Genomic DNA, 26,316 nt, shown 5'->3' with positions numbered 1-26,316 from the left:
GCTTTGAGGAGACTAAGGGATCCTGATAGTCTCATTGAATGTCTTATTTTATACCTATAACTCAGCTCTGATTCTACGTCTGTTTCCTTTCCCTCCTAACTATGCTTACTTTTATAGACGTTTCATTATTCTTGCTGATTCACACCCAAACTTCATGGTTTATGCTCTTGTGGAAGATAATAATCAGAGATATCCACTTATATTTTTATACATTTTATAAGTATACATTTTAAAATTTTTCCTTTATGTTTCTGCCAACTCTATCCCAAATAGAGATGATTGCATATTCATATCCTCAGGGGAAGAATATAGTCTCTGATCACCAGGCAGACAGTCTCTGATCATCATGGACTTTGCTTTATAAAGGTCATATGGGTAAAAGTTGTTGGGTGGCAGAGTTCATCACTTATCATCAAAGAAGGGATAGCTGTATTGTGGATCTAGGTAGGAGGGACTGCTGACTGCCTTGCAAAGTTTGTGTGTCTAAGCATGGCACAGAAAAAGCTGAGAGCCAGGTGCCTAAAGGGCCATGCTAGCCAGGTGCTGACCATCTCATGAATGCCTATGTGGATAAATAACTTGATCAGAGAAAGTCTCCCACCAAAGCCTTATAACCTGTTAGATAATTGTTGGAGTCCAAAACCTTAGCATACCCTGAAACAAAATTAGAGTGGATTTCCCTCCAGCCTGATGAAATGGGCTCTCTTGAATGAGAATAAAGTCAATTTATGGCAGTAAAAATTATGTTTTATACATGCCAAATTTTTGGGTTTTGATTCATATCTGCTATAAAATCAAGAACTCAGACTGTTACTGAAGGAAATGCTCTGTGCCCTAATTCTGAGTCAAAAGCTACCTTATTATGGGCTTTCCAACAATTCACTTCAGTTGGAAGCAATGAATGACTTCATCCTTGGCTGGCTATATCTTGACCATCACTGGAAGGGAATAACCAAGGAAAAAGCAATAGTTGGAGCAAAAGAGGGCCTCTTGGCTTAAGTAGAATAAATATCAGCACAAGTTAAAATCCATGATGGAGGAAAAAGAATCAAGTCAAACTTCTGCAATCAGTTAGATAAGGAACTGTCACATTCAGAATCAGAAGGGTTTACAAGCTGCTTATGAGCATGCTGCTTATCACTTAAATAGTGCTTGTTATATACCAAGCCCCATTCTAAATGATTAACCCACACAACCCTTACCACAGATTTATGAGGCATATTATATTATTAGTCCCATTATATGGATGAAGACTTGATGACACATGGGAGTTTTGTGACCCATCCAAGGTCTTATCGATGGTAACAGGCAGTTCTGAGATTTGAACTTAGTGTAGCTACAGAGTTCAGCTTGACCAACACACAACGCTGCCTTTGCCCATGAAAAAAACCCACAAATCTCTGAATGGTATAACCTCCCAATGAAGAGACTATCATACCTTTTATTTTAAAGATGAGGAAATAGCAGCAAAGAAGGTAAAGAGATTTGCTCAGGATCATGTAGCTCAACACATCACTCATCCTTGTTTTATGTTAAATGATATTCATTGTCAGTCAAATTAACCACTTTGTTATTAATATTTCCCAAGAGGCAAATCAAAAGTTTTAAATCCAGCCTTTTATGGCCTTCCAGGAATTTTACCTAAAATGCTCTTAAGCTGACATGGGACCGCAGTGATGGGATGCCAAGTGGTCTCAGAGGCCAGGAAAAGCACCTTGATGGGTAATTCCCCTGGGTGTCTGGGACACAAGGCTGTGCCAGGAAACCACTTAACAGAAGAGCAGGCAAGAAATCAAGGAAAGGGAATCCAGGGGACTTCAGTGTAGTCATTTAGGAATAAGGGAATTTGATGCTGAGCAAGGTTTCCTCTACTCTTAATGAAACACCTAGGATTAGAAACCTGTGTTTTGTAAAGGTGATCTTTATGTTGCTTTATTTATGAAATATCAATTTCAAAACAAGATTCATATGGAAAATTCCACTCCCTACAAAAAGCAAAGGGATCATTTTGATTCTCCCTTGTCTTTTAGCAAGGACTAGCATATAGCTGTACTGACTCATTGACATGTCCAAAGTCCATGTGACAAAGTACTGTTAAAGAAAATAAGACCCACTGCTATCTCCTGAAGAATTATTTAATTGTGGGCCGAATATATATATATATATATATTTAAATCCATCATGAGGACAAGATATTGCAACAAGAAAGCTGTGTTATTTAGATCACTGGACATTTAGTGACCGCTCGTGTTAATCCTTTCTGCTTTGGTTGCATTGACATGTCCTGTCATTGACATGTCCTGTCATTGACATGTCCTGTCATTGACAAGCTCAGACTTGGCTTTTAATAACCACTGTTGTTATCTGAAGGCTGAATAGATAATATTCAAAAAAAAAGTCACTTACTTGTTTCTAACCTTTTCAACCCTTATTTCAATTTTCATCCTAAGAATACTCTTACTGATTGCAGAAAAAGAAACACATGATGATGAAAATGATGCATCTGCCAACTTACAAAAAGACATCTTAAAAGTGAAAATAGAGGCAAGAAAGTAATTGAACCTCTGCTGAGAGGCTACTGACAAAGCCCAAAGAAACAAAGAAATATGAGAGTTAACTTGGGCAACAGTAACACACACTAAAACTCTTGCTACCAGAACCGTGAGTTGTTTTAAGTTAATGGTGGGAAGAAAGTGCTGTATACTTAAAACATAATCACTGCTGTCATTGTCAAGGTCCTATTTATTAAGTTCGAAAAATGTAACAGATTTGGAAATTAAAGTAGATAGAAGAAACACATTTTTAATTTTTAAATACCTGCTGAAATTCTAATATTCTCTCTAATAAATACATTGTTTCAATATGGATGTATGCCTACAAAGCTATAGAATTGTTGCTGTTGCCCAGAAGACACTAGAGGGGATACATCAACTCATGATTGACCGAATCGGATCAAATCTCTTTTTATTTTCCTTGAAGGAGCCTGGTTCTGGGGATTTTGCCTAACCAGGCAAACAATTAACTTCATTATGGCTTCTAGACAAACCATGCAATGAACAATATAGCAAAATGGAGGCAGTGGGCAAACCAACCCTGGCCTTTAAGTTAGTTTTCCAATAGCTTCCACTCAGGCAAAGACAAATTTGGCAGGTACTTACCGCATTGAAATTGGGGAAGAGGTTGACTGCAGCTGCAGTGTCAAGAGGAAAGGGAAGAAATGGTTTAATATCCAGCGATGGTTGCAAAGGAGGGGCTGGTGGACGGACAAGGGCCGGGAGAGCAGGACTCTGGCATGTACCACCTGTGAAGACCAGAGCAAAGGGAGCAATCAGGGACACCACGCATGGAAAAAAACACCAAAGTTGCTTTTGAGACAAAAAGGCCAGCTTTGTGGGTCACTGGAAAAAACAAGACATGGACTCTATTGACCTCAACTGGGAACTGGCCAATGAGCAAATTTGCCATTAGGCAGAGGGAGCTAGTCGAACTGCTCCATTTTCCTTTGATTATAACTATCTGATTATGTAAGTAACATCAACATTTCAAATGCCCCAACCTGTCTTTATTTTCTTGCCTAGAGCTCCAGATTGGGTCAGTCACAAATCTGCAACCAAGATCTCTGAATTCAAAGGGAAAACCCCTCCATCATGCACCCATCCCGCTTTGAAAACTAAACCACTCACAATATGCATTAAGTCTGAGTGATTATTTTACAGAACTGCTCTTTGCTACCACATCCAAAACTCTGGCAGCAAGATGACATGAACTTGGCACATAAAAGAAATTTAACCTCAAACTCAGGCAGCTGTACCTTACTGCTCTAGCAACTGGAGGATTAAAAACCAGCAAAACCGGTGCTACGATGTCTGAACTGTTCAGCACCCCTACAGCTCTGAGTATTCAACAACTCCCTGCCTCCCTCCCAGTCATGAGTAGGTGGAATTTAGATGGCCACTGTTGAGCAGGCAGTGGGAATATTATGCCAACAAAGACATCCCCTTTGCATGCCAGTAAGTAGCCAGCCTTTTGCAAGAGAGCACATACATTTGCCCCGTTATAGGACTCCACCACACTCAGGAGCTGGAAGGATGGAAGCCCATCTTTAGTGTTCAGTCTCCCATATTTTGGTAACATTCCAAAACATCAATTTGCTGTTAATTAAAGGCTGTTTGAATCCTAGGAAACTGTTAAAATATGCCAGCATTCTTCTAATCTGAGAGGTAAGCAACAGACTGTAAAAACCTGCTGGTGAGAATCCAGCAAGCATTAGGAAAACAAAATGCAGTGGGATTTTTTTCTCTCTAACAGTAAAGAATTCTAGGAGACATGCTTGTGCCGCTTACTTGCCTGCCATCTCGTTTTTAAAAACAAAGTAGAGTGAGTCTCCTTGTATAAATTGCCTTTACAAATTTCACAACAAACTCTCTGGCCAACTGCACACAGAACATCATCTTGCCCTCAATCAGTTACCTGAGCACAAAATTAACATTCTGAAAATGATTCCCCAATGATAAATCCAACCCTATGGGGCCACGGAGGATCTGCTAACAAGGTAGATGACTTAGTACCTATAACAGAAGCCATCAGCACAGGATTTAATTAACCATACACAAGAACCATCAGCTCTCCTGCTCCCAGGTATAAAATCAGCTGGAGCCAAATTAAGAAAAACAGTATTTTCCCCCACTGTCTTACCTTCCTTCTTGAAATAATATTAGCATGGCCAACAATAGCAAAGTCAATAACTGAAGTCTGTAATCAGTAAACTAATAATTTTCAAAGTAGTACAAGGCAGTAAATAAAGGGCAGATGTCAAAACAAATAGAGATAACAACGAAATATAATAAGTCTACATTCACCAGAGCACACTATAAACTTAGTTTATTGTCCACTTGGTAGTGTATTGAGTGTGAGTGTGTAACCATTTTTAGAGAGGGCATCCATAAAACTTTAGTGATAGACCTGTCATGAGTTTAGTGTTGTTAAAAGTTTCTCTTTTAATAAAAATTTTAAAAACCAAAATAAATTTTTGGATGGTACATCTTTAAAAAACTCAGAAGTAAGGCCGGGTGTGGTGGCTCACGCCTGTAATCCCGGCACTTTGGGAGGTCAAGGCGGATGGATCACTTGAGGTCAGGAGTTCAAGACCAGCCTGGCTAACATGGCGAAACTCCGTCTCTACTAACAATACAAAAATTAGCCAAATGTGGGGTGCACACCTGTAATCCCAGATACTTGGGAGGCTGAGGCAGAAGAATCACTTGAACCCAGGAGACAGAGGTTGCAGTGAGCCGAGATCGCACCACTGTACTTCAGCCTGGGCGACAGAGCAAGACTCTGTTTCAAAAACAAAAACTCAGAAGTAAAGTAAGCTTTGGTTGAAATCAGTGATGTGGTGAAATTTAAGAAGTAATTTTAAATTACTTTTATTTTTGTTGTTGTTTTTGAGACAGGATCTCACTCTGTTTCCCAGGCTGGAGTGCTGTGGTGTCATTATGGCTCACTGCAGCCTCAACCTCCCGGGCTTAGCCGATCCTCTCACCTCAGCCTCCCAAGTAGCTGGGACTACAGGCGCATGCCACCATGCCCACCTAGTTTTTGTACTTTCAGTAGAGATGGGTTTTTGCTATGTTGCCTAGGCTGGTCTCAAACTCCTGAGCTCAAGCAATCCACCCACCTCGGCCTCCCAAAGTGCTGGGATTACACGTGTGAGCCACCATGCCCGGCCCTAAATTACTTTCATTTGTGTCACACATCATTCTTTGCAAATGATATTCATATACATTCACCTAGTTTGATTCTAAGATTTCAGAAATTAGGTAAGGGTTAACAACCTAACATCGTGTAGAGAAAAAGAAATATGTTGATAAACTCTGCAGTTGTTTATCTTGCTTCCGCAGAAAATTCCATGCTTATTACAAGAATGCAATTTAGCAAGAAAATATTCTACAATTGTTTATTTTAAGTTCTCCTCTGGTTTAGGGTATCCAAAGAAGTTAAGGAATAGCTCAAGCTGATTTTTTATCCAGCACAATGAGAGATATAAATAATAAAAATATGTCCATTCAATTATCATGTAAATTTAATTTCCCATTCTCTCTTTTAGGATATCTATTTCATTTATACTTGTATAAACAGTTCAAGGTCCTCTCTCAATGTTGCAACTGGAGTTTCCTTCCTAGGGGTTAAAAAAAACCATCAAAGAAGAGTCATAAAAACCTTAGAAAGTTTGAAAAAATATTTAAGCTCATCTCTTCTCACCTGTTGGAAGAGAGAAATGTATAAGATTGTAGGAGAGCAGAGGACATGTGGCTACATATTTTTAGACTATTTGCTATGCAAATACAGGTGTAGGGATGCTGTGGGTCTGATTCCCAGAGCCCCCTTCGGCACCAAGGCACTCCTCTCAGCTGCTTGGACTGCTGGTGGCTGATGTCCCTGGCCCGACAGCCTCTTTACAAATTGCCCTGGGCTAAAGGGAGCTGCCTCACCTAAGGTGACCCTTAAGTGGAGGAGTTGATAGCCCCAAGCAATGACTGATTCATGCAGGAGTTTACTGGCTTTGCCCCCTTGCCTCAAAGCAGGAAAACTCTGAAGCTCTATTTTACCTCCAAAGTTCCTCATGGCATCTAGGGTAGGCTGAGGTCTCTGCTGTGACTACATCACAGTCCAGCTCTTTCCTCTTCCCAATATTATATCCCTCACGTCTCACAAATGATGTTTCCATGAGCACTCCCTAATAAAGTCTCAGAGCTCACTTTCAGAATAACTTGATCTGTGACACCAGGATACAGCAATTCAAGTGTTTAAGTAAAAGGTAAAATTGCTTTATTCTAACATAGATGCTTGCCTCCAAACCTATAGCACTGATATTGAGGCACGAAATTGAAGGTACTTCTTAAAAAATTATCTGTGACTAACATTTCTGTTTTTGAAATCTGGATTAGTCCTAAAATATTTTACTTGTACCAATCTGTACTTGCTCAGCAACAAGAATACTATTTGCAAATAGTGCAAAATCAAAACTGGCAAATATAATATGTTTCATCTGTAAAGCAAATTAAAATATTCTCTTTGAGAAAATAGCTATTTCATTTTCCCATATTTAAATAGAAACTATGGCATTTAAGGTATGAATACATGTTATTTTACTTATCATAAATTATCTTGATAACTATAAAGATGAAAATGTATAATAGATTTGTAGACATTTCTATAGGTGAGAAAGTTTTGTTGTTAATGTTTACCAACAATGTCACTTTATTCATTGGAATGTCACATTTCTGGAAATATTAATATTCTTAATTTGAAGCAGGTCTTTTAAAGCCTCCATGGAGTGGGGTCAGAAAAATATATAAACTCTATATCTAGTACCACGTATTTCATAGCCTATGCTATTTTATTACACAGTTTTTACAAATTTCAAAGAAGTTACTATCTCTCTACACCAAAATTTGTTATATGACATTAAAGCCAACAAATGACAAAAACATTTATTAGTACAGAATAGCAATCAATACTGAATAAGGTATTGAATAATTAATGTAAATTAAGTGATCATTAATGTTCACAAAATTCTTCTCCCTCCTTTTTTGATGTTTTTGTTAGCATATGTTTAGAATTTAAGTTTCAAATAGTGAACTATAGAATAAACATAATAAATATTGTTTTGGTCAATTTATAAGAGCTGTATATTCACAAAAGTACTAACTTGTGAATATGAAAAAAAAAAACAGTTACTAATTCCTAAGTATTTGTTAATAGAGACTGAGAAAGTAAGACACATTCATTTCAGAAGTTTGCATTTTTGAAAAGCAAATTAATATGTAAATTTAGACATGTTTGTTTTGATAATTCATACAGATAAATAGGAACTCTAAACCAGTGGTTGTCAGTTGAAATTTATTGTATTAGATAATATACATAAAGTGCCCTAACACAGTGCCTGGCCAATTGGCGCTCACCACATGAGAAATATATTTTTAATGAACCAAAGAACTTCCAAAGCAGCTACTTAGGCCTTCTGAAAGCAGTCAGTCAAGATAATTTTAAAGCTACCTCCATTTTTTTTCTTCGCTTATATTGACTGCCTCAGAAGAATGATCACAATAAGAGGTTACTTTGTAAATTAATATACTGAAATACTCCATGAGAGTGAGGTGGTGTTCTTTCCATAATACAACTCTTTTAACCTTGAACTTCTGCACTCAATCCATTCAGCATTCGTCAGTCATAGACATCCTGCCTGACAACTTCATCTTAATCTTAACCTTAATCTACTACTTAATCTTTCATTTCCCCAGGTGACAAAACTGAAGTTCAAAATGATCAGGTATTGCCACTGTTAAATATTCATGCCAATGGAGAATTTTGTGCATCATTAAAATATATATATTTATAGAAAACAGCAGAAACATCTAATTTCCTGATAGGATAATTTCTATAGTATCTTTAGTATCTTTTCCCTTCATCATCAACTTATCTATATTGAAATATATATACTTATTTATATTAAAATATATATACACTTATTTATATTGACGTATATACTTACTTGTGTTGAAATTGTGTGTTTTTCAATAATAAGCTATGATTACATTACTAAACTCCTCCAAACATTCACATACAGCAGGAAATCATATAGAGCATTTTGTATAATATTAGATCCTAAGTAGTTATTTAATAAGCAACTAATTTGATATACATGGAGAATTATTCAAATCCATTTTCAAATATTTCAGTTAGAATTTCCTATGTCCATGGGGCAAGAGAGGGACTCACTATAGGAATTCAGGGGTCTAGGTGATAGTAGGCATAAAAACTTTAGATCTGATCCTACTAATAAGAACTAGAAAATAAATAACGGCATAAATGCTGAGAAATAAAAATGAAATCCTAAGCCCCCCCCCACTGACTGAACGAATCCCCTTTGGCCAAGGAGAACCCAAAGAAACCTTGAAAACTAAGTTCCCAGCCATGAAGGGATGGGAGATCAGACACGCCTACTTATACCCCCTCCCTCACTAACAGCCATTAGCCTTTCTTCCTTATGGGCTAACCAGAAACTAGCCCTTTCAACCAAACAACTGATGCTGCTCCCTTTTACAGTTTCCACAAAACAATGGACCAGCACTCCTTCTGGTAAGAGACCGCTGATGGCAGAGTGCTTCTGGCCAGTCTAGGGAGAATACACAGTGAAGGTTTTTGTGTCCTCTGCTACCCTATTTGACATCAGAGGGCTCCAGACTTCAGCCTTGGATCACGCTAACATCACCGTTGTTTGAACACAGGTCCCATGGAGAGGCATAAAGCTCAGTTGTGCATGTACATCTTCTACTTTCATAAATATTCATGACTCCTTCTATAGCTTATTATACATGTATTTGGCTACCTCTTTAAGCATAAATTCCTGTTCCCTTCATCCCTTCCTTGAAGTGTCTGTTTCTGGCTTCTGGTTGGAGGCTATGCTTCCCAGCCTGTCAGAATGGCCAGCCTGCAGGCTGCAAACATTTATGAAAAATAAAGCTCTCCTTTCCAAATTTAAGAATATCATCATTCTTCAGTTAAAAAAGCAAAACTTGATTCGGCCAAGACGTTGGCCATGGAGTGCTGCAGTTAATGGAACTGGCCAGCCAGGATGGGAGGAAAGCTAGAGAATACAGATAATTTAATATATCTATTCATTAATTGGCATGGATTAGCCTTCTATCCTCTTAATTCCTTTAAAACACACAATTCTGCCAGGTATCTCTTATAATATCCAATGTATAAAATCAAAAGCCAAGCTTCTAAGAAGCAAAATATCTTACCAGAAAGAAACTGAGCAACCCTAATGATTTTTAATGCACTGATACAAATAGCTTTTGAATTAAAACAACAATATGATAAAACAAAATAACAATTTAAAAAAACACCTTACAGAATCATTTTGTCAAATTAGTTCCCAGACATAATTTGTCAAAGCCAGCAATCTTATGAGAGGTTTTTATTAAAGGAAGGTTTTTATTAGGGAGGGAGGGAGGGAAGGAGAAAAGAAGGAAGAAAGGAAGGAAGGGAGGGAGGGAGGGAGGGAGGAAGGAAGGGTCACATTCTTTGTGAAGGAATATTCAGTATTTATCGCTGATTTTTATCCCCAGCATGGGAACATGCTGGCACTGCCTTATATTTGAAGAAGAATCCAGAAAGATATGAATATCATATCAAATATGTTTCAAAACCCCTCAAATTTACATTCTTTAACATCTACTGACCAAATCAGATAAATAAATATGTGTTTGTCACATTCCCTTGCATGTCTGCCTCTCAAATATTCAAGGTTGTTGGTTGGGGATAACAATGAGCAATTTTCCTGTTGGGATTTTTTACTCTTTGTCTAGGAAAATTGTATGTTTACCATGTTTCCTTAAACCTCAGTCATCCAAACTCTATCCAGTTTCCATCTCTGTCCTCAACAGAATGATATACCTAAAAACATATTTTGACATAATATTTGAATTTAGTATGATTTGGTAACCTTTTTTCTTTCGTTGTTTTTTTTTTTTTTTTCTTTTGTTCTCCCCGCCCCTCTCCTCTGTTTTGGATTGTTGAGTCACCGACTAGGTTTCAGAAAGTTGATCCAGCACTTAGTATAAAGCTCCTCATTGACCTAAAGTGAACTGGCCTTAGCAGGTCAACTCAAATGTTGAAACTCAAGGTCTGATCCCATAAGGGCAAGTTGTCAGCCCTAATCCACACAGGATGGTGACTGCTGTCTCATACATCCTGCTTATGACCACAGAGAGGAATGAGGTGAGAATGGGAGTATGAGTCAGGGCAATTGGAGCTCCATTCTGGAAATACTGATTCAAAAACATTTGCCCATGTCAATGGTCAGTGATTCGATCTTTTCCCATGAAAGAAATCACATGGAAGTGATCTGGGTTTCCCCTTGTCCAAATTATTTATTCATTTTCAGCTGTAGTATTTAAATATTCCAATAAGTCACCTCAACACACTTGGAAGGAAGCTAGGAAAGAAGCACTAATAGTATTTTATCTGTCACTGTCATTAAATGCCACGACCAAAATCAAAACACTGATAATTATCCGGTTGCCAATATCCTGAATCAAGGTCTCCACTAGAAGAAAAACAGGATCTCTCCCTTATTTAACTAACTTTGATGACAATTTCTGGTGCCTGAAACATACTAGAGAAAAATTATGTTAGGAGTATCAGGCAAGGAGTTTTAAATATTTAACCCCAAATAGCCCTCTGTACTGCAGCCCCTTTGTCAGGTAGACAGTAAATAATTCATAACAGGTGCCTGCTTTATAGGAAATCAAAAGATTTTGCCTGGAAAATTCCTCTCAAGTTTACCGCTAGTGATATAGAATATAAAATCACAAAATTTCCCTCAAGAGGAATTTCTTAAAATTTAATTTCACACCATCAATCATAACTAATAAAAGAGGTATCATGCTGGGATGTCCAATAGGGAGGCCATTGACAGCCACCTGTGACTATTTTAAATTTGAATTAATTAAAATTAGTAAAATAAAAAAAAATTCAGTTCTCAGTCACACTAGCCGCATTTCAAACGTTTGATAGCCACATGGGGCTAGAGGCTTCTGTATTGTACATTGCAGATATAAAACACTTCCATTCTCACAGAAGGTGCTATTGGACACTACAGCTCCAGTGCAAAGCATTGTTCTCAAGCAGCAAATAATTTACAGATAAGATGCTTGATACAGCCTGTTTCAAAATGAATTTTGCTGATGGGAGAGAAACTCTTGCTTTCTCCTGGGTCCTTCGACTTTTTAGATTGAGGAGTTTTCTCAGAGCTGAATGTGTCACTGTCAGAAGCCAGACACCATTGGGACCATGCCAGAAAGGAATCATCGTCCATTTCTAGAGATGACCGTGGCAGTCTATGAATCCTCATGTGTGAGCAATGATGATGGTACTCAAAGAACAAACTAAATTTTTAAAAAGTTGATGATTAAATAAATACTAATGAATAATGTGTGCTTTAGATAAAAATGATATCACATCTTTGAACCAAGTATGCATAAAGGAGCCAGTCATAGGGCAAATGAGTGTTTATTAGTATCTGATAATCCTTGGAAGTACAATCACAAAGTTTTCATTTCTGCCAACAAATTGTGTCAAAATCTAGTCTCATTAATGGTCAAGTGTTTAAATTAAGCTAATGTAGGCAGTTAAACCTGCCTTACTACATCTGTCTCTCAGGGAAATTTCAGTCATGATATCTAGGCTTTGGTCATCTCACTCTTTAAAAAGAAAAAAATGATGCTAAAATCTTGTTACATGGTCTTGTTTACTCATGATCTGTACCTCTTAATTGAGATTTGCCTGCATGAACTTCTCTGTGCCAGTGGGGCTGGGCAAAAGGGAGAGACTGTTTAGAAAAGGAAAGAATGGTCAACATTGTCTCAGGCTGCAGAAGGATCAAGTAAGATGGTAATGTCTGATAGATTTAATGTCATGGAGATTTTTGGTGACATTTATGAGCCATTTAAGTGCAGTCATTTATGTAGGTCGCATTAAAGAGAAGCCACTTTTGAGGAGGGCGAGGAATGAGTGAGGGTATCATAATGGAGACCAGTGGAGACAATTATTGTCTCCACTTTGGGAAGGAAAAGTAGAGTTGGACACTATACATATGGGTAAATAAGCCTGATAGGCATAGAAAGGAACTGATTCAATCCGGAATATCTAATAAAACTCACTTTTGGAATGTTACATTTCAACTAGCAATTTAGACCCCAAAATGTGAATCATAAAATATAAATTATAACCCCTGAAAGCATAGTAAGCAATGTAATTTGTGTTATCTAAGTTACATCGCACCCCACTTGCTCTTGAAACCTACATCAAAGTATGGCAAAGAAAACCAATCATCTATTCCTGGTGCAGGACGCAGCTCAAACACGAGTTTCTCTATTCAGTATTTCCTGGACATCTCTGTAGAAAGATCACTCCCTAGTGCCCTGCTCTGGCCTGCACAGGTTTCCTTCTAGCCAACATTACTAGACTTACTTGACTTTGTATCTGTCTCCCTATATGACGAAGCTGTTTGTTAAGAAGAATATCTGTTCCATTCATTCTTGACTTCTGTGTATTAGGAGGTTCCTGGTATCTATTAAGTGACTTGTGTATTGTTTTAGAAATGGATGGTTGGATGGATGGATGGATGGATGGATGGATGGATGGATGGAAAAATGAGTGAGCAAACAAATGAATACATGAAGTTATCACAGCCTGCTGAGATATTGTACCCATTTTTTTATTGTGTCCAAATTAACAATGGTGTACATTTACAAACCAGCAGCTTCTTTGAAGAACTAGAAAAGAAAAGGGAATTAAACTATCAGAGTTTATTGGAGTGTACTGCTAAAAGGTGAGAAACATTTTATCAAAGATTTTTAGTGCAATTAAGCTCCCATTATTGTTTTCTAAAGAAAAATAAATGGCCCAAACACACTAAGTCCTAGGCTTTTTATTTTATTAACATCTTTTCCTCTATCTAAGTTTCTTAAACATGGATTTCATTTTTAGGTGTAAATTTATGCTATCTCGTAAACAACTCCCCTTGATTCCTGTGGCATAAAAGCAATATTATTTCTACTTCCATACACTGGGTACTGTACTGGGTCCTCTCTGTAGGATAGCTCCTTTGATCATGTAATAGTCTAGTGAATAAAGAAATGGAGCAATAGTAGGGTTAAAACAATTGCTCAAGTTCATGCAGTTAGTAAGTGGTAGAGCCAGGATTTGTCAACAAACATTCTGCTTCCAGAGTGTAAGTTCTTATATCTACATTTTATTCAGAGATTGCCCTTTTTTGATGAAAGTTGATAGAGAAAAAAATGTATAAACAAAAAGCTAGTTTCAATTAAACTTTGCCAAAGCAAGTCAAATTAGTATATACTAAGAGGCAATCATTTGTAAGGCCAAGGATTATTTGAGAAGCAATTTCATAAGCATCTTGCCTCCGCAAGTTTATAATGTTTATAATCCAGTATATTGTAGATTATCCATATGTTGAGTCTACCAGATAACCGTGTGTTTTTCCATAGGTATTAGATTTGTATTCTTTTTGTATCAACTCATTATTTGTTCGATTGTCCCTTTTATTTTGCCTGCATAGTTTAGAAGAACAAAATAGAAACTAAGTTTGCATTCAACGTAACTAATTCTAATTAATGATGATAGCTCTAAGAGCATTCACTTGATTGTGAATGTTTTCACTCAATGTTCCGTTGTGATTTTTTCCACATTTTAATCTGATTTTATTTCATAAAGACCATGGCAAAAAATTCCTAGGAAATCTAACTGTTGGCATGTCACTGTCACCATCATCAAATTAAATAAAATTTATTAAGAACAGTGAATACCACACTGTCACTGTTTTAAGGGCCTATATTTAGCACATCTCTAGCATTTGCAGTATCCATTAGCTTCCAAGGTTTAGGAACTGTGAGTTCTTGGATTCCATTGCTTTGGTGAACATTCTTACAAACTCTATAATACCAAAAAGATATTCTGATTTCAATTTCCTCAAGAACATTCCCTGTGGAGCTGACTTGAGCTCTGTTTAGTCTCGGCCTCAATGTGATTGTTTCTTCTGGCAGGCTGTGCTTAAAACAAACCTTACTTTATATTTTCTTTTAATTCTGAAACATTTAGTCTTTGGAGAAGATGTAAAATCAGTTCCTAATGGAATTGTAGTAATTGTGGAATCCCAAAAAGGATTTACTTTAAATAGAAGAGAAATAAAATGCCTATTAAATGATTGCAAGCAAGAAGATCCACACAACCATATTTTATTTTTATAAGGAGTCTTGTCCCTTTAAGCCTATATTATGGTCTAGGTTCTTTGCTAGATAACTTTACATACATTATTTGTATAAACAATGAAGATATTCTTATTTTCATTTTACAGGTGAAGAAAAGGAGGTTTAGCAAGATCATCTTACTCAAGATAAACCACTGGCTAAATGGTAGAGCTAGGTAGAATTAGAAACCAGATAGGGATGATTTCAAAGCCCATATCTGTTTTTTTTTTTAAATTTTTTTTTACTGTATTATACCTCTCTCCTTTTCAAATATCTACCAAGTCCTGATTTCCACCAAATTGAAAGAACAGCTGATAGAAGTAGAAGTGTTCTCCAAGGGAAGGACCTACATTTTCACATTCAAATGGCCAGAAGGCAGCAGATATAGGATTTACAAATCCAGAAAAAAAGATAAACTGCTTATAGCCCCAGGTAGAAGAAAGTCCTCATATCAGGGTTAAGGAGCTATCACCAATGCAACACATAACGAAAGGGACATCTATATTATGATAAAAGAAAAGACATCATAAAATAGTGCAGTTAAACACAAGGATTAAAGCTGAACTAACATGAAAGGGAGGCAAATAATCAGTGGGACTTGTCATTGCTGGGGGCCATGTCAGTGGAGATAATAAGCATTAAAGGCTAAATCTGAGGCAGCTTTTGGGAGGGTCCCTGGGCCCTGAGAATCTCAGCACTGACCAGAAGTCCAAGATCAGAGGCCAAGGTTAATGAGAAAACACAGGTTTTTCTGGTTGACATCATCATGTTCTCACCCTCTTGTGAATTTCAGCCTAAATATACAAATCTGGAGCTTGGCATGAGGCACATATACATCTTGACTTGTACAACTAATTCCCATCCATTTTACTCAACTCAGGCTGAGCCAGAATTAACTAACTAATGCAGAATGCCACAGAAATTGCATCTGATTTTTCTTTGGCTGCAAATTCACTAGAAGCTCATGTTCTTACTATTCCTTAGAGTTTGGGAGTCTAGAAAAGCACAGGCCTAAATAAATTTCTAAGAGAAAAATTTAATTTAACAATTAGAGTAAAATATTCTGGTAATGAAATTGTATTCTGCTAGTGTGTGGGGGATCATATAGACTGAATTATTTAAAGCAGTCCCAATTTCAAATAATAATAACCAGTAAAATGATAATAATAACCACTCTAAATTTTGAGTAGTTTATATATACATAGGCTGTTAATTTTCATAGCAATTCTGTTAGTCCTTAATAATTTAGTTTTTTAGTTGTGGAAACTGGGGAATCTATGAAATTAAGTACTCTGTAGCAGCTAATTCAACCTATGCATACATAGGTTGATTGATTTTAATGCTCATTCTTTGTAAAAATCATATTATCTGTATTGTCCCCATAAGCCAAGCATAAGAATCCATTATACCACTCCCCTTCTAGTACTCAGGGCATATATTATTTATCAATTATATTTCCAGTTGGCCTCAGAATCCTCCTTAACACAACATACCAGTATCTAATCAGTTAATCACAGTTTGCTATCCCTGACACAAACCCTCAACATTAGGGCATCCAAACCTCTCTGTAAGTTTCGGAAGACAGACAGTAGAATAATGCTGACAGTTTCCTTATACCTTTGGCAAAGTGTCCAGTCATCTTTTGGTCAGAATCCAGTGAGAGGACTAAGAAGGGCCTCTGATTTGTCTGTCAAAGCTTGCCCAGGTTATGAAGATAACTGGAGACCTACATTTGTACCTCAGTAAATGGGAGACTTTCATTCCTGGACATTCTGCAACAGCCATTGTTGACCTGGTAAATCTACTTGAGATTCCCTCATGATTCCAATGTGACTGAATGCCTTGAGAATATACAACTCCCTCATAGCTATTCTTCTTTATTGATATGTCTTAGACAGTAGAAGTTCGTGAAGTGACCTAATCACTGTAAACCCAAACGTTTTGTAGAAAACACAACAAATAACCCTAAAAGGAAACTGGAGAAGGTGCTCTGATCACAGCCTCAGGAATTGGAGTTAGTCCCTTCAAATTCATGGGCCTGTTTGACTTAAATTGTAAAGATTATTTTGTGCTTTTGAAAGGACATTAATCCCAAAGGAAGAACAAACAGAATGAGTCAAATTGCTTTGAGCAGGAATGCCTGCTGAGAGGGAAGAGAAATTCTGTAAGAAGCACGGCTTCTGAAATTGGCCCTGCATTTTCCTGAATGATTCTGATCTGTACTGCATATAGTTTTCAAAAGTTATTATGCTTTCCAAGTGCTAAATATTTGCTTCCCAAGTTATCAATGTCATTATGACCTTTTCTTGCCTATTTATACAATTTAATGTCCTCCTTATAAGCGAAGATAAGAAAACTACTTTTTAAAAATTTTGTAAATTTATGTTGTTCTTCAACTGCTCTCTGCCCTTCAAGGTTCAGCTGAAAGGCCCTGCCACCCACCCCCCAACCCCATCCACTTAGCATGATAGTCAATTTTCCCTTTTGCAGACTTCTACAGAATATTCTAAGTGCTTAAGAGGACAGGCTTTGTCATCAGAAACCTGCATCCAAATTCCAGTGTTTTCATGTCCAAAGGAAATTAACAGCTATTTCGGTTCTCCTTCTATAAAATAAGAATAACAGCTAAATTCCAGGATTTCTGTAAGGCTTACAGGGAGAAATACTTAATAGAGTAAATACTAAATTACAGTAACTATTCTTAATGTCTTTTTTACTCATTTTTTATCAAAATGATATGAAATAATGGAATATATTTTATTAAATTTAATTTTATTAGCATTATTGCTTAAATCAGTAATCGGTATATCTCTTATGATACTTACATTTTGTTTGCTAGTAATTTGATTCTGAGTTTAGCTTTTGAAGGGGAGTATTCATGGCTGGATCACCTTAATTTTTTTCTATGGTGTCTAAGAAAGACTTTTGAAAATTATAGGCACCCAAATACTTTTCAGTGAATGAATAAATAAGACATTGCTGCTTTGAAAGCTAATCCAGAGAGAAGAAATGAAAATGGCAAACTATACTTAATGTCATTAATACTATTAGGTACCTGTTTTCAATGTGCTCATTGTGAGGTGGTAGGCCTAGGAAACAATATTGAAAAGAGAGAGAAATAACAAAAAGGAAGGGATGGAAGGAAGGAGGCTTGGAGGGAGGGAGACTAGCAGGGAGGGAAAATAACAATTTGGAGAAATAATTATATCCAAGTGACTTACTTGATTGACCTCGATAGAACTGTTAGTAAGGCAGCCTGTGAGTAGCACTAAAAATACCCCCAAGTCATCCTATATGCAAATACCCACTCTTAAATGATCTCACGGTAACCCATAGAATTATATGTCTTTTAAACTGGAAAGTGATCAACCAAGAGTGTGACATTATCTGACAAAATATTGTATGAGAGAGACTTGCTCGTGCCTAATACACAGTGAGTACTCAAAATATGATAGCTGACTTGGAATCTGGGACGTAAATATTTAATATTATTTATGGTCAGTGGAAAAATAGAGTCACACTAATTCACTTCCTCCCTTTTCAGCTTATCCTCAGTTCGTTACCTGTTCTGTCACCTCTTCTCTCTTGGCTGCCCTCATCTTTCATTCCTCTCAGATTTACTTCTTGGCTCACTCGTTCTTTCTCACAAACATTCATCCAATATTTATTGGTTACTCACTCTCTTGAATACACTGGGTAAATTTCAATAAAAGTAAATGTGATATTAAGCCCTTTAAAGCAAGGTAAAGCAATAGTGAGAGGATAAGCAAAAACGTTTTTTTTAAGTTCTTGTTCTTGCCGGCTTCTCCTTTGGAATCATCATTTTCTCTTATTTAATAAAATAAAATTATCTTTCCTAACCATCAACTAAAAACAAGTGCAGTTTTCTGATATTATCACATAGTAATAAAAAGACATTGGTAGACCACAATTTGTTCTTTCCTGCGTATTTTCAGAGTTTGCAACCCACTTCTTTTAGCAAGGAGCCACATGTGATATTTAACTAATAATATCGGATATGATGACTGATGCTTTTTTATCAAAAGGTAATATGTTCTACTAATCACATGGACTAGAATCATGGCCATTCAGTTTTATAAGTGGCTTTCTTGTTTATTTGCTGTGCTTTCACCAACTACTCCAGCCAAAATTTTAGATGGTATATTGGGACTGGGGAAATCATGATAATAATTGTTTACGGCAGTCTTGCCTATAGCTTAAGAATTCCATTAGTCTAGCCAAAATTTTAGTTGGTTACTTTTTTTCAAGTATCCTAGCTAAATCTTAAGTGCTACACAGTTCAGCATAGAAATATCCTTTCTTCTCTACCCTTGTAGGCAAGCCCATAGTCAGACAGTCCCTTACATCGCCATGTTACACACACAGCCTTTAAATGGCTGCTGCCACAAGGCAGGGAGATGCTTTGGATTTTATTTCTGTATTTTTAAAATGTTGTCTTCCATTGAATTGCCCTTAGCTACATTTACATTTAGCTAGTCTGGGCTAGGTCTCAACTGACTGGTAAATTCCAGTTACAGATCTGAGTGTAACAGAATTGTTTCAAGGAACTCAGACTCTCCTATCACATTTCAGAGTATTATACTGTTGAAAGACATCTTAAGTCCTTCCCTGATAACGTAAGAATATGGTAAGGTAAACCTTCTGACAAAAAAAAAATTATTTTTATTTTAAATAAGTCATAGATTCAGAAAGCATATGTGAATATATTCCATCATTAAAAAAAAAAAAACCCTACATTTTTGGCACATGGGAAGCAAATTTGATTGGCATGAAACAAATTATGTTATTCATTATGTTTCTGGAAAGGTAAAGGCTGTACAATTGGTAAATTAAAAGTGATTATTTCAGTAATGAGATATTTCAGATAAGCAGGCTTTAATCTGCCAAAGGAAATGGCAGGGCATACCTCAAGGGGAAAGCTTAGGAAAGCTGGCTGACTCTCAAATAAATCTGTTTTACCAAAAGCACAAATATACATCACAGTTAAAGTGGGTAGAAGGGAAACCAAAGGAAACAGAACAATAGAGCTGCATATATTTGGAACACAAATGTACACACACGCATTTTCTAAAAGAATCCAGACTAAGAATGATTAAAAAAAAAAAAGGAAATAATCAACCAAAAAAATCACGTGTATTTTTAGTGCTACAGATTAGAAAATATCAAGACGGTAAATCAAACTTAATGTGATGAAATGAGGGAAAGAGAAGGCGAAGATTTCATTGATTGATTAATTTACTGATCCATTGGCTCAGGTATTGAAAACATGGAAAGAAATGGGAAAACAAATGTAAAATGAAAGTTGGATACCTGGAGTATGTTTTATGAACTGGTCAGCCAATGAAAAATATCAGATGATAGTGAAAACCATCATGACAAATGTTTGACATCATTGAGGCCAGACTCAGAAAGTGAGAATCAACCACAGTTAAGTCTAACTGTTGGACCAATTTTGGAGGAAAAAAGAGAAATGTAAAGGATGTAAGCCACATTTGATGGATTACAAGCAAAGATATGGTTGGAAGATGCATAATTACATAGAAATCTAACAAAATAAAGAAGAGCTGAATCTTGGACAATTGGCAGGTTGGTTTGTTTTTAGTTTAGCTTTGTCCTTTTAAGTTAGAAGCCAGAAAGATTGGCTAAGTATGTTGAAAATCTAATAACTTATGAAAGATGTACACAACCTGGAAAATAGCCAAAGCAGAGAGACAGACATGATTAAAGGACAGGCAAGTAAGAGTAAGGGGAAAGCTAAAGGTACTGGCAACGTTTTTGTGAAGAGAAGAGACTCAGGGTGACTTAATTGCCTTCAAATATTTAAAAACTAACATAGAAAGAATGGTGAACAGATGTTCTTCATTTCCACTTAAGACAGAAAAAGCCATCAGAGGACTGAAAGGATAGTTGCAGTCATGTCTGGAAGAAAGGACACATTTTCAGGTCCTTTAATAGAAATGAAAGTCAAGGGTTAATCTTTTTTAGGGAAATGAGCCTCTAAATCTCATATTGCAATTTTGTGGGATTCACATGGAAGCCGTACAAAATTAGAGCACGTTAGAACTGGATGAAACCTTAGCAATCAAGTAATCTACTTCCTGAGCAGGAGAAGACAAACTTTTTTTTTTTTTTTTTTTTTTTTGGGAAATGGCCAGATAATTAATATTTAAGCTTTGTGAGCTATCAGTTCTATAGTGCAACTGCTAAGTCTGCCATTGTAGTGTGAAAGCAGCCATAGACAGTATGTAAACAAATGGGCATACCTATGTTCCAGTAAGATTTTACTTTCTAAGTTAGTCATCAGCCAGGTTTGGTTCTCTGGTACCAGCTGCTGTTAGCTGACCCTGGTCCAGAGAGCACTGGCCCTCAAACTTTAGTGAGCATCAGAAATGCCTAGAGGGCTTATTAAGACACAGACTTCTGATGTCTTCCTACCCCTACTTCGAGTTTTGATTTCTGAGTGGGAGCTGCTAATTTGCATTACTTACTAATTCCTAGGTAATGCTGATGCTATTGGTACAGGATCCACAAATTGAAAACACTGAGGCCAGAGAACACAAATGATAAACCTAAAGTCCAGTTAAGGATGTGTGTCTCTATGCATATTTAGCATAATTCTATGACAACCCCCAAGATTTCCTGCTTCCTGCTATACACACCCTACATCATCTCTAGGACTATTAATTTTGTGGATATTACTTTTGTGATTAGGTTATGCGACATGATACAGTTGACTTCAAAAAGAAGAGATTCATTTGTAATCCCAGCACTTTGGGAGGCCGAGTTCGGTGGATCATGAGGTCAGGAGATCAAGACCATCCTGGCTAACACGGTGAAACTCCATCTCTATTAAAAATACAAAAAATTAGCTGGTCACGGTGTTGTGCACCTGTAGTGCCAGCTACTCGAAGGCTGAGGGAAGAGAATTGCTTGAACCTGGGAGGCGAAGGTTGCAGTGAGCCGAGATCGCGCCACTGCACTCCAGCCTGAGTGAGAGAGTGAGACTCCGTCTCAAAAAAAGAGAGATTGTTCAGGTGGGCGTGAACTAAGCACATGAGCCGTTCAAAAGCAAAGAACATTCTCCAGCTGGTTGCAGAAGCAACAGAAGGACTCAATGTGCCCTTACTGGCCTGAAGATCGAGGCCACATGTAAAGGAATGCAGGTGGTCTCCAGGAGCTAAGAGTAGCCCCAGGGTGACAGCAAGGAAAGCAAGACCTTCATTCTACAACCACAGGAACTAAATTCTGCTAACAAGAATGAATTTGAGAAACAGATTTTTAACACAGAGTGTCCTGATGAGGACTCAGTCCAGCCAACATCTTCTTTTCAGCCCTGTGATACCCTGAACAGAGAACATAGCCACATCTGTGCCGGACTTCTGACCTACAGAACTATAAGCCGATAAATGTGTGATGTTTTAAGGCACCAAGTTTCTGGTAATTAATTACGCAGAAATAGAACTCTGACACTGTGAGTGTGGTATATGTCCCACTTTAGACCTAAAGCTCCCTAGTTGAACTGGTTACATATCCACTGCCAAACATCACTATCTCCTGTAACAACTTTCAAGCATGCTCTTTTTACTCCTGGCCCCTTTAGTTTATAAAGCGCCATGTTTAGGGATTGTCTCTCTTTAACTGAAAATACTTTCCCACTGCTGACTCTCTTCTGGTTAGAGGCTCTGGGAAATGAAGGTAATAAATATCTCGTATGTTTGACAAACTTCACCACACTAAACCCATAAATGGTTAACTGTTCTCCTTTCTTTCTTTCTTTCCAAGTAGCTTTACATTCTTTAGCATCAACTGTGACCCAACCCAGACCATTTCAATAACGGAACCCTTTAAAAAATCTTTAATAGGCCCAAATTCATAAAAAGTTCAAAAAATACCCTCAATAGTTAAGCATTATAAAGTCACATTAATTTTAAAGCATTACATTTTCTGACATTTAAAAAGTCTCTGACATGGCATATCCATAGTTTGATTTTTCTAATGTTCTTATAAAGGTCATGTTTATGGTATAATAAGCACACATTTGCAAGGGTTATTAATCAGAGCAAAGCTGGGTGGCAAACAGATTTCCAAAGAATTTTCCATTTTTATTCTGAACATGTTAGCTAGTTAAGAATGTCACATTTTTAAGAGCCTACTTGGAAAAAAATTAACGATTAATTTTGTTCAATGGGATGTCTTCATCTTAAGTGAAACTGGAGTGCTTCTTAGGAAAATAAATGACAGGGATGCATTTTGCTAGTTCAGCAAACTTGTATGGCGATTTGGAAAATTCTAATTTTTAAGCTAATGCTTTAGAGCAGTTAGCAAGGAAACCAGTGGGCTCCATAAGCTTTGTTAAGAATCCAGTGGGTATTGACAAAAGCGTTTCTAACTTGTATGTGATGAAAGGAATATACGTTTTTAACGCTAAGAAAAAAATACTGCAAAATCCTGGCCCATACAGGTGTTATGGCTTATTATTTCAAACGATTTCCTTTCTATTTTGTCTCAGCAAGAGAGAAATAGATTCCTTGTCATTGAATGCAGAAAAGTGGATTTGCTTTAATATTCAAGAAATGCAAGAGGAGTGTCTCTGAAGATTTTATGGCTACTGGCTATTTGGAAACATTACTTGCCTTGGTGACAAGAATTCAACCTATGCTTGAAAGATAAGCACACTTTCAAAATATTAAGCTTAACAAAGAGAAACAAACACAATATGGTACAGCCTAAGAGTTCATAAAAGACAGCAGAAGTGGCAGACTTGTAAGCATTTGATATTCAAATCTCTACATCTCTCTTTGGTTTTTCCCTGTGAGTTTCTTGAGCTTTGTCTGTGATTAACTTTACATATCAAACAGACAAGCAGCACACGCAGTCTTGCTCCAACAAGAGGAAGTATTGGCACCAAAGAGCCGCTTCACCTGATGGATGTTGAAACCAAATGGTCTAGCCAAATCTCAAGGGCTCTGAATAGCATGGCTCATAAAAAGACAAAGTACAAACCCATTAGAAAATAATGAAATTAGTAATTGGCATTACCTAATTATCCCAGAATTCTGAAAAATCTTTGTGTGGAGCAATACCTCTGCCTGTCCTAATTTAGAAAATGAAGTGCTGGAGGTACAAATGATTAGCTACCTTGAGGTTTTGGCCAAGAAACACAGTAAAGTAATAAGCCAAGCATGAAAGCGAGACAGGTGAATTCTCCCAGGCAATAATTCCTCGACTGAGACAATCAGAGCAGGGAGAATGGGCGAGCCGGGAAAGAAGAGAACAATGGTGAAAACTGAGGGGCAGGCAGCTTTGGTGGTCACAGATGTCCAGCCTGGCTTTCCCAAAAAATGAAAGACAAAGGCAGATTGAAACAGTCTAGGCTTTCATGTGACCTATATAAGAATGATTAAAGATTAATAATAGAGAAAAAAGAAATAGTAGCACAATGGAAATTTAAAAGTAACCTTTTTTAATGTCAGATGATTTGTTAGTTGTAGATATTTTAGGAAAGTGTACAAATGTGTACTCAAATTGTAATGTTTCATTTCTAAATCTCTTCACTGTTATAACACCAAATTGTTACTGTGTTTGGATTTTTAGGTTGCTATAATTATTTTTGGCAAGTGCAGATTATGCGTAGGTATAAAAAGATATAAATATTGTACTTTGTTCCCTAGCCACGGAATTGTAAAAAAAATAACCATTTGTAGTTGCTATGAGAAACTGTATGAAAAGCATCAGTGTATAGAGCAATACTGAACTATTGCAATATAATGTGGCCACAGAAATGAGTCACATATGCATTTTTAAATTTCCTAGTAGCCACATCAAAAAGTAAAAAGAGGTGAAATTAATTTAATAATATATATTTTATTCCACCCAAATAAAGGCAAATAATAATAAGGAAATATTTTACACTCTTTTTCATGTACAAAGCCTTTGAAAACCAGCATGTATTTTGCACTTACATACAGCACACCTCAATTTGGACTAGCTAATTTTAAATGTGCAGTAGTCACATGTGGCTAGTGGCTATTGTGTTTGTCCGTGCAGACCTAGAACTTAATGTGCAATAGTTTTTAAGGAATATTATTTTCATATGAAATTGAAATTAGTTATAGATTCAAGGTTTAATTGTCACAAAACACATTTTATCCATAACTATGGGATCTTGCCTTTATATTTTTGGTCATCCCCTGGGACAAGTTAAATACAGCCACTAGTACTTGCTGATTCTCCCATCCTGAAACGGAGCCTATTTTCCCATCCTATGAGTTATCACTGGCCTCATAACTTGTCTTGACCAAGGGAATGTGGCATAAGAGACACCATGTGCTTTCCAGAGCCCAGGCCTCAAGAGACCTTGCAGCTCCTGCCCTGGCTCTCTGGTAATATTGTCTGGAGAACAACAGATAAGGAAGCCAGACCAGCTTCTGGGAGAGTAAGAGGTTATACAAACGGAGAACCCGGATCCACAGTCAACAGCCAGCACCAACCTCCAGAAACATGCGTGAGGTCATCTTAGACCTAATAACCCAGGCGACCCACAAGATAAATGCTGCTATGTGAATGAGCCAGATAAAATAGGCAGAGGAAGTGCTCAAACCCAAAATATATTATGAAAAATAACATTGTTATTGTGTAAGCCAGTTGCTTTTGGAGTTTGTTTGTTATGTAGCAATAGACAATAAAACGAATATGTATAACTCATAATTTTTTATTAATAGGCCATTTATTGGAGCAGTTTTACGTTCATAGCAATATTGCACAGGAAAGTACAGAGATTTCCCATATACCCTCGGCCCCTACACATGTATAGCTTTTTCCATTATCAACATCCCCCACCAGAGTGTTCATTTGTTACCACTGATGAACCTACATCAACACATCATTATTGCCCGGGGTTCATAGTTTACATTAAGGTTTACATTAAGGCTCACTCTTGGTGTTGTACATTCCCTGGGTTTGGACAAATGTATAATGATATATATAGTATCATAAAGAATAGTTTTATTGCCCTAAAAATTCTCTTAATATGTTTTCGACTAATGCCAAAGGTGGATCTAAATTCATAGGAAATAAATATAAAAAGAAAAAACCGATGATTCACCAATGATGATCATGTACAATTTTGATTTGTTTCATTTGAGAATAGCTGAATGGCTTAATAAAGCTATCTGGTTATTGTAGAAAAGTTCGACAATGTAAACAAAATCTGTTTGTGTTTTTTTTTTTTTTTTTAGACAGAATCTTGCTCTGCCACCCAGGCTTGGAATGCAGTAGCACGATCACAGCTTACTGCAAGCTCGAGCTCCTAAGCTCGAGTGATCCTACTATCTTAGCCTCCCATAGTGTTGGGATTACAGGCATAGCCAGAAAATTTTTTTTAAACATCATGGTAACTTCAGTACCATAACTCACCTCTATTATTTTTGGTGTCTCTACTGCTTTCTTTTTAAAA

At 36.9% G+C, this 26,316-nt stretch overlaps 1 protein-coding gene across 3 annotated transcripts in view; it reads right to left on the bottom strand.

Annotated features, from left to right (window-relative positions):
* ZNF385D (zinc finger protein 385D) overlaps window positions 1-26,316 on the bottom strand; it is a 981,405-nt gene that overhangs the window by 244,540 nt on the left and 710,549 nt on the right. For all 3 annotated transcript variants that reach the window (XM_054552513.2, XM_002814010.6, XM_054552514.2), the window contains one exon: window positions 3,159-3,301. In XM_054552513.2, the coding sequence (XP_054408488.1) occupies window positions 3,159-3,301 (143 nt within the window). The remainder of the gene's footprint in view (window positions 1-3,158; window positions 3,302-26,316) is intronic.

Source organism: Pongo abelii, chromosome 2 (genome assembly GCF_028885655.2).
Source record: "Pongo abelii isolate AG06213 chromosome 2, NHGRI_mPonAbe1-v2.0_pri, whole genome shotgun sequence".
Classification (NCBI taxonomy): Eukaryota; Metazoa; Chordata; class Mammalia; order Primates; family Hominidae; genus Pongo; species Pongo abelii.
Note: the sequence above shows the minus strand (reverse complement) of the source record. Positions and strands in the feature narration are given on the sequence as shown.